Source organism: Scyliorhinus torazame, chromosome 3, assembly GCF_047496885.1.
Source record: "Scyliorhinus torazame isolate Kashiwa2021f chromosome 3, sScyTor2.1, whole genome shotgun sequence".
Lineage (NCBI taxonomy): Eukaryota > Metazoa > Chordata > Chondrichthyes > Carcharhiniformes > Scyliorhinidae > Scyliorhinus > Scyliorhinus torazame.
Window position 1 is genome coordinate 33,697,115 of NC_092709.1, and position 13,806 is coordinate 33,710,920.

The window sequence follows — 13,806 nt, forward strand, 5'->3', positions numbered from 1 at the left end:
GAGAAGGGCAGCCATAAAATTACTCAAATCTTTTAAAGTTGCCATTTGATTTGTCTGAAACTAAGATGAAATGCTGAAAATGAATTTCTAAATTGCGAGTTATTGACAAAATAATTAAACTGCCACCTTCTGATTACATTGGGAAAGGAAGTGTTTATAAAGTTGTGATGGACTCTAGGAATAATTAATATTACTGTCATAGCGTTACCAATAACTCTTAGAAAAATACCCCAAGTCTTTGGCCCTCAGCTGTCCAATAGTTACAGTCATCAGATTTGTAAATGTAAACACAATTACTGTTTATTTATAACCAGAACTATAATGAAACATGCAGCAAATACAATTGGTTAACTATTATCTAATTCCTAATTCCCACTTTAATTTGCCCCTACCCTAATATACACACTCACAAGGGCAAGTTCAGAAATACAGCACTTCTAGCTTTTCAGGAGAGAGAGTAGCAGGACCTTGTCTCTGGACAGCCATGATCAAAACTGAAACTCCTTGGGACTCTGAAAATCATTCCACTGGGATATCCAATCACTACCTGTTACCAGGCAGAATACAGCTGCTTGGGCTAATTCATTGGTCACCAGCCAATCAATCAAACTGCGTCACATCCCATCTTCCACTCTAATGTTGACAAGGCTGCAGCTCGTGTTCAAACTAGCAGAGTGTTCCCATTGTAACTTCTGAATTCTGCTGCTTGCCTTAAAGACACATGTCCATTAATCATCCATGAATCAAAAATAACCGGCAAAATAAAAGAAAGGGGAAATAAGGGGATAAACAAGAAGGACCCTTCAGCTAATAAAGTACTGAATAAGGTAATTTCTTTAACTACTCCGTTATGAGGCTGCTTTAGAATACTTAGGGGAAAGCTAATAAATCTTTCTGTCAAAGTCAAATGATTTTAATAAAATTCTGTGTTAATTGTACTATTGTCTGTGATCCACTCCCTCCTAGCAATGGGAACATGCAACATGTTACTGCAATGTTCCACACTTCAGATTATTTGTTAACAATGCCACGTGAGACTTGTTTGTTATTTAAATTGCATATTTATTTTCCCTACTGTTGAAGGCATTCAACATGCAAAGTGTGTACCTTTTCTGATAGCCAAATTGTGCAGACTTGAAATATATGTCCTTATGATTCACTTCTGATGCTACCAAGAGTTGGAATCATTTCACTATGTGTATATTCTATCGGCTTAAAATCCTCTGATGCTTCATTGAAGTAACCATTCTCCTTGTGTAAACTGTGTTGTGGCAAGGTTAAGATTATTATGGGTTGGCAACGGGCAGCATTGGTGCCGCACAACGCTGAGGACCCAGGTTCAATCCCGGCCCCGGGTCACTGTCCATGTGTAGTTTGCACATTCTCCCTGTGTCTGCATGGATCTCACCACTCCCCCACCCTCCCTTCCTTCACCCAAAAAGATTTGCAGGGCAAGTGGATTGGCCACGCTAAATTTCCCCTTAAATGGAAAAAAAAAAGAATTGGGTAGGGTGGCACAGTGGTGCAGTGGATAGCACTACTGCCTCAGGGTGCTGAGGTCCCTTGTTCGATCCCGCCCCTGGGTCACTGTCCGTGTGGAATTTGCACATTCTCCCCGTGTTTGCATGGGTTTTGCCCCCACAACCCAAAAGATGTGCAGGCTAGGTGGATTGGCCACACTAAATTGCCCCTTAATTGGAAAAAATGAATTGGGTACTCTTAAATTTAAAAAATAATTCTGGCGTGGCGAGGGATATTGTCGATTTGCAAAGTCAATAGATAGTGAAATGAATTAGCCACTGCTATAGAAGCCACCACTTGTCTACTGCTTTCATTGGGCCTAAACCGTATAACTTAATTTAGTGTAGCATTGACAATTTTTATTAAGTACAGTTTTTTTCATTATCAATATTAAGCAGCTATGATCAAAAATATTTCTGAATGGCAAAAGGTAAAAAATTGTTGCCATCCTTTCAGCGATTAATTGAATTTTTTTTTATGGCAATCTGCACCTTGCCATTTAAGTATCTTTGTATTCACTAATAGTCATCAAATAGAGTTCACAAAGCTTTTCAATAAAAGACATGAAATTGCACTGAGCTGTGGAAAAATGGCTCTCCTCCCTGTTCTGTATTCAAATGTGAATTAAAGCTGGTGTAGGATGTGTCAACTTGTGTAAAGAGTGCATACATCCTCATCATGAAGCAGAAGGAGTTCTGCAATAAAAAAAAAACCCTGTTTTCAAATCCACTCCATTTAATTTGTGCTGAGGCCACTAGCAGTAGACAATTATGCCTGCGCGAGTTTATTTGTGGATTTTTATTTGACCATTGTGAACTCGCCTGTCACTTTTGACTCTTAACTTTATTGATGTCTGGATAAGGTCGATCAATTCTGGTCAAAAAAAATCCATGTTGCTGGTACAGGCAAACTGGACTGCTCTGCGTAGCCATAACCAGAACAAGTACTGTTAAACCACAGTCAAACAGCACATAGAATTTAAGCACATTCGCTTTTTTCTTGTGCTGTTTGATTCACTGCCATTTCTTTTCCATAAATGCCAAGTTTGGAGTTCTGTTTCTCTCTGCATTGTGATTTTAATCTGTCTCTTTTCCTGATGCTCAAGAATCCGTTATGCATTGCTGCATGTTCTGATTGTTGTTTTCAGATTTTCATTGTTTGCGATTTCTCTTTTTATTCATTTATATTTGCCAACAGACGAGGCATGGGCAACTGTGTTTTGAAGTGGTTTTCAACAACTCCAAAGGCAGCAGCACCATCTCATTTAACTTGCAACACTGCTGTTGAAGTTAACTGTAATGCAAAGTGCCATTTTTGTTTACCGTACAAAAGAAACACCAATGTTGGTCTTCATATGCTAGCCATCTAATTAGGTAGTTGAAAAATTCTAGCCAATTGATGTTTGCTCTCATCTTGCAGGAGTTTATTTGCTAAGAAGCTCAAAGATTCCGTACCATTAGAGCAGAATACTCAAGGATGGAAATTGTTTGGGAGGATACCTGCCAAGGAAAGCCCTCTTAAAGAGTTCAAGAACGCTCATCAGGTACATGGTGGCAATGTGCAGAACCAAGCAGCATGCCTTTTAAGATATTGTATGTCAATGTTCTCATAGTCACGGTTTAAAAATGGTCAGTTTCATGTTTCTCTATCTTTTAGAAAAACAGTTATGATCCAAGCAAATGCTGACCTTCGTTGCCTGTGATAATTGCACACATTGGCTTGCAAGGACAATGAGTAGTACTCTGCAATGTGCTCAGGTGAAAAGATTATCGTTTTATTCTGGAGGGAGGAATCCCTAAATCTAAACAAATCAATGGCAAAGTTTGCGTGCCTCCCAGAACTCAATTTTGTGTTGTGTAAATGTCAAAAAATTTCAAAGGTGGTTTGATATTATTATAACTGATTGCCACATGGGATTTCTCCTGTAGTATGAAACCCTAGTGAAGGATACCCAATAATTATTTTGCTGTGCTTTGTAAAGTTTCAAAAAAAATGTTAAGACACTTAAGTTCTTATACTTTGGGAGTAGAAACCACTTGTTTCAAAGTTATTTGCATTTACAATTTTTAAATTTCAAAACCGCCATTTTCAACCTTTTGTGTGTGGCTTAAAATAAGTGAAACTGTAACCTGCTATATAATATAGATTTGTGTATTGGATAAATCAACAACGCGGAAACTCTGCCAACTTGTACAGGATGTTTCCTGAAAGCTGCACCAGTGCAACTGCTGTGGATTTTTGAATCTGTTTTGTAAATCCAGAATGGGATTTGTAATCTGACACTTAAGATTGAATGAAGGGGAAAGCCCAGACTCTGAAGCTAAGACTTCGTGTTCTGCATTCGTAGTTGTTTGACACCTGAGGGTGAAGGAGGTTGCAAGTCTGTTGCTAAAGTGCATTAATGGAGAAAGCCTGCTGTAACTGATTCAAGCTTTGGAGATTTGGATGCAGGCATTATTACCCAGCTTGATGTCATTACAGTTCCATGACCATATCTTGTGTCTAATATTTGCTTTGTGGTCTCTTCCCAGATCTTGAGAAGCTAACCAACACCTCGGTAAATTATATGGCTATTAAAACATTACAATAAAGTCTGGTGACTTGAGAGTTTTGTTGCATACGGTCAATGGGCGGGATTTTCCACGCAAACTCCCAGGGAGGCGACCCACCATTGGCCAGTGGCAGGATCTTCTGGTCCCGCCACTGTCAATGGGGTTTCCCATTAAACGCACCCCTTGCCGCTGGGGTGCCCGTGCGTGGGGTAGTGGGGGGGGGGGGTGGTTGTCATCGGCGGGACCGATCCCGGTTTGCTCTTCCTTTAAGATTAAAAAGGAGGAACCCCAGCACGTAAATCCTAATCCTAGCTACTTTCTCAATGGGGGTTATTAAAATTCATTGGTACTTGTGTTCAAATAAAAAGACCAATTGTTTTGAGCCTCAAATATGTTCCACAAATGCTTGTTCTGCGGTGCATATTTTGGAAAAATGTGTATAATTTTTTAATGGGATTATATTTGCAAATATACTGGGACGCTGAGAAGGTCATTTGGATCTTTTTAATCAGTGAAAACAGCGTCTATGTTGAGCTCAGAAATTTTGTCTAATAGTAATAATTAATAATAATAATCGCTGTTGTGTTATGTAATTTGGAATAACACAAGCTGCAACTTGATGCAGTTTTGAGTAAAAGATGCTCCGGACTTTGAAGTGCGTTCAATGTGTTTTATTGAACTGTTAGCGCAATTCTCAATGAGTTCGACTCTCTGCTAATCTAAATGTAGTAACTCATTCTAACTGAACCAGCCTTGTTCTAAGCCACGTGCTGGGGTGTGATGCTGAGGATACACCCTGTCTCACTCTGTAGATGTTGGTCTGTGGAAAGAGGCGGGGTGTGAGTGTCCTGACCGCTCATTGGTCGTGTCTTATTCTATGTCTTCATTAGCTGCATGTTTGCATGTCATGACAATCGCTTATTGTCACAATTAGGCTTCAGTGAAGTTATTGTGAAAAGCCCTTACTGCCACATTCCGGCGCCTGTTCAGGGAGGCCGGTACGGTAATTGAACCCGTGCTCCTGGCCTTGTTCTGCATTAGAAGCCAGCTGTTTAGCCCACAGTGCTGAACCAGCTCCGCTTCACTGTGTCCAAGATATACAGGAATGAGGAAGAGAGGGTGGCATGTGGCGCAGTGGTTAGCACTGGGACTGCGGCGCTGAGGACCCGGGTTCGAATCCCGGCCCTGGGTCACTGTCCGTATGGAGTTTGCACATTCTCCCCATGTCTGCGTGGGTTTCACCCCCACAACCCAAAGATGTGCAGGTTAGGTGGATTGACCACGCTAAATTGCCCCTTAATTGGAGAAAAAATAATTGGGTATTCTTAAAAAAAAAAAAATTCAAAAGAAATGAGGACAAGGGCAAAGCAAGGCTGTGTTTTGTGTAACTGATGGTAGAGTTGATAGTTTATCATTGAGAACAAAATGACCTTTAAACATTGCAGTGTAATGTAGTGCTGCTTGGGGAAGCAAGAGATCAGACTTCTGATGCAAATTATTGCATTGTTTCAATAGAATTTTCTCTGGTGTTGTCAGCAGGTGTCCCTTGGTGAAATGTTTTGGGATTGATTTTTGGGATGGGTTACTCAGTAAATTACTGGTCAAAGACCAGCAGAAATTGAGGTTACCACCTACTAACCTGCCAGCTTTTGATTTTCGTGGAATGTTATTTCACTAGCAAAATGTAAATGACTGCACCCTGTGTGCAAAGACAAGTTAAATAATAATATTTGAGATGTGTGTGTGTGTGTGTAACTCTTTATGACAAAGCAAAGTAAATGGTGCGGTGATAGCGATCAAACTTCCATTCTCCAGCTCCACGGTACAGTACTGAAACTGTATACGTATATGTTGTAAAGCAGCATAGCTTTCATCCCATAATGGCGTCCCGATATCTCAAATCCCTGATATGATTCCCGAAACCCCAGCTCGCCTGTAAGGGGATCCGCCAGGGTGCCACCCTGCCCAGCGAGCATACCTGGGGTCTCCGATCCCCTGGGAGACCCCCACGACTGCTGTTCCGTCTGGTCCCCATTTCTGGAGACCAGCTCTGAACGATGCTTGCCCGATGTCTCCAAGGCGAAGGGGTTAGATCCCATGCCTTGGTTAGATCTTGGGAATGCATATTAGAGTGACACTAGCTGTCTCACTCTAATATGCAGATTTGCCTGTGGGCGGGATTCACATCACACCATCTTGTGTGCAATCCCGTTGGATCTCGGGAGGCATGGCAAGCAGGGTGTATCTGAAACGGGAATTCCCGGATCCACCGGCTGCACTGCTTTTCGGGCGCAATGTGGCCACTAGACCTCGCCCAATATTTAAGTGAGCAGTCTACCTATGGAATAAACTTGGGGAGATAATGAAAGCAGTTGGTATCAATCCATTTAAATACAAATTAAATAGAATTATTTCAGAAATATATTTTAATTTCAGACATGACATCTGGCAAGTGTAGCAACCTGAGGAGAAACATCACTTTGATTGATCCCATTGTGTCTGGATCCAGTGTAGATTAGGTGATATTGATTGCCAATATTAGTTAACACTCCGTTTTCATTGTATCATTTACTAGAAGGCGAACAGGACGGAACTTGGGCTTTTTCTCTGCTAATTTCTATGTTTGTACATACACCAACCATCCTCATGGATAGACAACTTGTGCTGAATTGCAGCATATTTTGAATGGACTTAAAATGATCCAAATGCTTAACAAGTGACCTTTATAGGTCAAAGAAGACAGCGCGTGCACACTTTCAGGAGTGACTCTATTTGAATGTGGCGTTTTAGAGGTGAAAATAAAATCCCACCATGCTAATATATTCTGCAACTGGTTGTCTCTTTAAAGGATTTTGACTGTGCACGATAACGTTATCAAAGAACCAAATGAGAATGTAGAGCAAAAACCATATATTTGTCCTGGAGTACGGTCTCGCTTTGCATTCTCAAATAATGGGAAATAAAGTGACTACTGGAAAATGTGGAAATGATGTGCCTTACAAAGCAAAAATGAAATTGCATAGCAGAGAACAGGATGAAATTGTCATCAGTGGATGCAATCGTTATTCTTCCTTTATTCTTCCTGTATTCTAACACAGCATCATTCCTTGATAAAATGCCAGCCTATAAGCCATAGTTGTAGGATCCATATCCGGCTGCATGGCATGACAGATTTTTCCTCCACTTATTTGGGACTGCACCTCACCTTTGCATCTAATCATGTGGAAGATTGTGAACTACAAACCTGCAGCCAAACTTGTAGAAATGGGTTTAAATGATTCTTCTAATACTCTGTTATTTTGTTGCATTTAGCGGGCTTCGATTTTAATCGTGTTTACAAACTTGCATGGGAATTGGGACTATGAAGTGGGAACATGCAGGTTTTTGTTGTTCTCTGCTATGTTCTCACCTTTCTCCGCTAAAGAGAAAAGGAAAATAGGCAGCATAATGCAGCCTTGATAACTTGTTGATCCTTGCATCCTGCTGGAGAGGAATTTGGGAAAGGCAATCCATCCATTCTCTTGACACAAGTTTAAAAACTCAACCAACCTGAACAACAAGGCTAGTTAAAGTAAAATCGAATGCTGCCATAACTCCTTAAAAGTCCGTAAAACTTTTCCTTCATGCAAAATAAATTAAGTGCTCCCATTTCTGAAAATGTACCAGTGAGCTCGTATGATGAGTGCCTGTTGACTTTCTCTTCATTTCCTGTAGTGGGGCTTGTATTTTTACGTGTTTTTTTTTAAAAAACAAAGTCTCTCAAAACGTTTGAAAGAACCTCCAGTTAAAATACTAGGATTTAATTTACACATGCAGCACCGCCAGATTATTTCAGCATACTCAAAGTTTTGCTGGCAGAAGAATTCCGCCTCTGCACCATTTTCCAATCATCTTGCAAACATCTGATCCTGCTGCTGTTTTGCCTCGAGGAATACATCTTTCAAAGGTTGTATCTGAGGCAGAGACACTAATGGAGGTTGCTTGGCCTCTCATTTGGAAGTAGCATTCTGCAGTTTGAATCCTTTGGTAGCGGATTCCAATTCCTCTGCAACAATCATGCCAAATGCTATCTCCCCTCCCTTTTCATACAATAAGGTGAAACTGGCTTTTCGGAGTACCCAAGTAGGATGTGGAAACATCACCAATGGCAAAATGCTAAGAAGTAATAAGCAGAGAGGGTATCCATCTCAGAATATTGAAGAAAATAGATGAGGCACTAGTCGTGATTTTCTGAAAGTCTTTAGAAGTTAGAACTGTACAAAGAACCAGAGGGTGCTGTTGTGATTCAGGTGTTTTGGTATGTAATTTTTAATTTAGAAATTAAAGTCTAACTGTACAATCATGGAGGTTGACAGCACAGAAAAGATCCTATGGCCCATCGCGTCTGCACCAGTCAAAGCAACCACCTAACTATTCTAATCCCATTTTCCAACACTTGGCCCATAGCCTTGTATGCTTTGGCATTGCAAGTGTACACTTAAATACTTAAATGTTTTGAGGGTCTCTGCCTCCATCACCCTCTCAGGCAGTGAGTTCCAGACTCCCACCACCCTGAAAACGATTTTCCTCACAGCCCCTCTAAACCTCCTGCCCCTTATCTTAAATCTATGCCCCCCTGGTCATTGATCCCTCCACCAAGGGGAAACATTTCTTCCTGTTTACTCTATAAATGCCCCTTATTTCTATGCATCATAATCATGTCTCCTCCCCCCCCCCCCCCCCCCCCCAGTCTCTTCTGTTCCAAGGAAAACTGCCCCATTCTATCCAATCTCTCTTCATAAATAAAACTCTCCATCCCAGACAACATCCTGGTAAATCTCCTTTGCACCCTTTCCAGTGTTTTCACATCCCTCCTATAGTGTTGTTTCCAGAACTGCACACTATGTTTTATACAGTTCCAGCATAACCTCCATGCTCTTAAACTCTATGCCTCGGCTAATGAAGGCACATTAACCATATCCCTTCTTATATGAAGTGAATAAAAAGGGATATGGTTAATGTGCTTTAAGGGACTGGTGAATATGGACACTATAATGTACCTTAAGGGACTGGTGTATATGGACACGAAGGTCTGTCTAATCCTCGGAGCTTCCCAGGGTCGTGCCATTCATGATGTATTCTCTTGCCTTGTTTGTCCTGCCAAAGTACATCACCTCACACTTATCCAGACTGAATTCCATTTGCTATTGACCAGCCCGTCTATACCCTCCTGTAATCAAAGGCTATCCCCCTCACTACCACCCCACCAATTTACGTATCATCTGCAAATTTACTGATCAACCCTCCTACACGAAAGTCTAAATCATTTATATTGACCGCAAACAGCAAGGGCTGAGTATTTGGGATAGACCATTTTGGACAGAGATGTGGAGACATTTCTTCACCCAAAGAGTGGTGAGCCTGTGGAATTCATTACCACAGGAAATAATTGAGGCTAAGACATTGAATACATTCAAGAGGCGGCTAGATTAGGCTATTGATTTGGACGATCAGCCATGATCGTGACGAATGGCAGAGCAGGCTCGAAGGGCCGAATGGCCTCCTCCTCCTTCTATGTTTCTGTTATCTTAAAAGTCTGATACCTTTGGTTAACCTATTATAACTTAATATTACTGTTTTCAAAAAGTAAATTCAAAGATAACCAAGTGTGTTCAGGAATGTGATGTGGGAAAATTCTTTTTTAATTTGTCCAATGGTTGTTATTGCCATTTACTGAATGGCATCAGTGGTAGAATGACATTTGGCAGGTCTATACCTGCACCCTATTATGTGCCCACTTTGACTAATACTTTCATAGAAATTCTATGACCCAGTCACAGACTATAAACTACCTTCATAACTTTATCTACATTCTCCAAACGTCTCGATCTGCTGTAAATATATTGTAAGATTTTGAGACAATTACTTGTTCCTGCCATCTATTCCCTACCCTAAAAAGACAAATCTTATGATCTTCTGGAAATATCAAAACACTTAAGAAAATAAATAAAAAACAGAGTAGACTATTTGGCCCTTTTGAGCCTTCTCCACCATTCCATGACATCATAGCTAATCTTCTACATCAACTCCACATTCCTGTGCCATCCACAGATCCCTTGATACTTCAAAATCTATTGATCTCTATGGTATGCCCAGTGAAGGCAGGTCCTACTCAACTGCTAACATGGATTTTGTTTGTGTGCAAGCTTCTCTGACTTTTTTCTAAATGAACACTAACAAGCTGGCTAAGATGGCTGCCAGGTGTACGGTGAATTCTGAAATTCACCAACGCTGCCCAAGCTTTCAGTAGGAAGATCCTAATTGAATCATCCTAGGTGAGGGCCTCCCCCTTCAATGGATATACCAGACAGAACACCTCTGTGGAATTCATGGTTCAAGGTTTACTCCATACTCAAAATCAATGGACTTCCAGACTTCATGTTTCCAAGTTTGCAATTTAACAAGGAGAATGCCAAAAACAAGTTAAAACACAAGTGTCTGTGAAGAGCCGTCCTTTATCTCCATTGAGTTGGTGCTTCAGTGCAGAGGGATCTGGGTGTCCTTGTGCGTGAGTCGCAGAAAACTAGCATGCAGATACAGCAGGTAATAAAGCAAATGGAATGTTGGCATTTATAGCTAAAGGAATAGAGTATAAAGGCAAGGAAGTGTTGTTACAATTATGCAAGGCATCGGTGAGACCACACCAGGAGTACTGTGCACAGTTTTGGTCCCTTTATTTGAGAAAGGATGGTGTGGCATTGGAGGCAGTTCAGAGAAGGTTCACTCGATTGATTCCAGAGATGAGGGGTTTGTCGTATGAAGAGAGATTGAGCAGTTTAGGCCTCTAATCTCTAGGGTTTAGAAGAATGAGGAAAGATCAAATGGAGGTATATAAGATGATTGACGGTATAGATAAAGTAGACATGGAACGGATGCTTCCTCTTGTGGGTCTCTAGAATGAGAGGTCATAGTCTCAGGATTAGGGGTAGCAAATTTAAAACCGAGATGAGGAGAAACTACTTCTCCCAAAGATTTGTGAATCTGTGGAATTCGCTACCAGAGAGTGTGGTGGATGCTGGGACAGTGTGTAAATTTAAGGGGGCGTTAGACAGATTTTTAACTGGTAAGACCGATTTCTAACTGGTATTGGGTTTAAGGGTTATGGAGAATGGGCAGGTCGGTGGCAATGAGGCCATGATGAAATCATCCATGATCGTATTGAACAGTGGAGCAGACTCCAGAGGCTAAATTGCCTACTCTTAGTTCTGATGTGCTAAGAAGGAACAACTCTGTCAGATTTCACCATTCGGCTCTTTGTCTGTAGCCCACAAATATGGTGTTCTTGATTAAAAATGGGGTTTCTTGATTAATATGGAGATCAGGGGTTATGGGAGAAGGCAGGGGAATGGGGATGAGGAACATATCAGCCGTGACCGAATGGCGGAGCAGACTTGATGGGTCAAATGGCCTAATTCTGCTCCTATATCTTATGGTCTTATGGCAATGGCTTTTGACTTTTAAGTCATTCCAGATGGATATTATCTGTTGATCATGTGACCAAAACTGGCTTCTGATATCAAAATGCCTTATTAACCAAAGACCCAGAGAGACCTAGGAGTCTGCGAAGAGCACCACTGTAGAATATCAGATGCAGATCAAGACAGTAATACTGAAATGTTTTTAAAATTGGAGGATGCAACGTCTTTAAAAATGTTTCCTCCCCCTGCAAAGCTTGATTGCTAATCCAACTCCACCTGTAAAGTAGTTTGACCTTCTGGTGTATAAAAAAAATGCAAGTGCCTAACTTTGTGAACCTGCTGAACATTTATCTCTTCAGGGAATGCTGCAATGATCCTAATAGTTGGCTCAGGACCCATTTCTTTAACACGCCCACAATGATTGTGACCTTCAAAGATTAACCTAGCATGCAAACTATTAACTACTCATGTTTACAACTTGCATAAATGCACTGTTCTCTTCAACTATAATTTCTCTTGAACATGTATTTGTGTACGTGTGAATTAATAACTCTTTATTTAAAAACCACAAAAGCTTGCTACTGCTATTCAAATTAACTGCACACTCAAGGGGGCTAATGGACACCCACCCATCTTTGTTTCCAAAACCACACTAACTATGCCCACGAGGGGAAAGGGAAGAAGGGTTTCAGTTCTCTTCTGACCCTGTCCCAACATTTGTCTTCAGTGAGCATTCCCAGCTCTGAGATGGAGAACTCCAAACGTTCACAAACCTTGAGTGAAGAAATTTATTTTCGGTTCAGTTCAGTTTGAGATGGCTGACACTATGTTCCGAAACTGTGAATCCCGGTTGTATGCACAGATGCATCCTTTTGCAATTATCCTGCCAAGACCCTTAAGAATGTTATGTTCCAATTAGATCACTTCTCAATCTCCAATATCCTATGAAACATAGACAGTATCTGCCCAATCTCTCTGCACAGCAGTCCTCTGATCCCAAGAAAAAGTCTAGTGATCCTTTATTGCATCCCAAGTAAGGCAGGTATATCCTTCCTTGGGATTGGAGACCAAAACTGTACACCGTGCTCCTGATGTCTCAGCGTGGCCCTACCTAATTGTAATAAGACTCCTTTATTCTTATACTCTAATTCCTTTGTATTAAAGCTAACCTGCCATTTGTCTTCCTGAGCTCTTGTTGTGTGTTAACTTTGATATCTGTTTACAAGGGCACTTTTGTGGCCTTGTGCAGCATTTCTCAGTCTCTCGCCATGGAAAAAATATTCTGCTGTTCTTTTTTTCCTTCCAAAATGGTGCTTCACATTTCTCCACATTATAACCCATTTGCCATGTTCCTGTCCACTTACACAACCTATCACTAACCCTTTGCGGCCTTTTTCCGCATTCGCTGCAGTTTCCTTTCCTACCTAATTCTCTTCGCTTGGGAAGATTGGATAAATTACTCTTGACCCCAAAATCTGAGTCACCGAAGCAGATTGTAAAATAGGTAAAACCTAGTATCCAGCTAATAGCGGCCTACCAACCCTAAAATGACATGTTTACTGTCTGTTAACCAATCCTTAATTTATGCTAATCTACTGTCCTCATCTCCTGCCCCATGGACCCTAGTTGCCCAGTGCCTCATCAATTATTGAACAAGAAATGTAATCTTATTTTCTGTCATTAATTAACTGCATGCCCCTTCAGGGGGCTTAATATTGAAGGAACATTTGTTTTCTTCTGTTTCTCTTTCACATTACACCTTTTTTTGTCAAAAGCAAATCCTGGTATAATATAAAGAGCAAGAAATTGCAAATGCTGGAAAACCAATCTTAATTTTATTGCTTGCTTTCTTGTTGAGGAGTATGTATGATAAATTAAAGAAATTCTTGGTCTGCCTGATGCACATTAGGATAGAGACAAAATTTTGGTATAGTTCAGGCAATCCTCAATGTAAAAATGTTCATTTGTCAATGAGGGAATGCCTCTCAGTTCAGTGAAAAGGTTTGAAATCCAGGGTTCAAATACAAGCATCTATTTGAATTACAGGTACATTTAAAAATTTTCTTCATTGCAGTTTATTTTCGACGTATGTCTCTTCAGAGATTCAAAGTAGTCACAACGGCAAAGGGACTTTGTAGATGGTGAACGGTAAAATCGTATGCAGATTTATAGCCAAGATCCTGTTCGGGGACCAGTTTGAATTTTAATGCAGAAGATTAACTACCCTTTTCCTACATATCTGGAGTATATATTTGTGCTCTGCCTGAAAACTGGTC

General features: G+C 40.7%; 1 protein-coding gene across 1 annotated transcript in view; it reads left to right on the plus strand.

The window, feature by feature from the left end:
* Positions 1–13,806, plus strand: part of LOC140408405 (TBC1 domain family member 14-like) — an 88,102-nt gene that overhangs the window by 29,532 nt on the left and 44,764 nt on the right. The window contains exon 2 of the mRNA XM_072495558.1: positions 2,941–3,064. Coding sequence (XP_072351659.1) covers positions 2,941–3,064 — 124 coding nt within the window. The remainder of the gene's footprint in view (positions 1–2,940; positions 3,065–13,806) is intronic.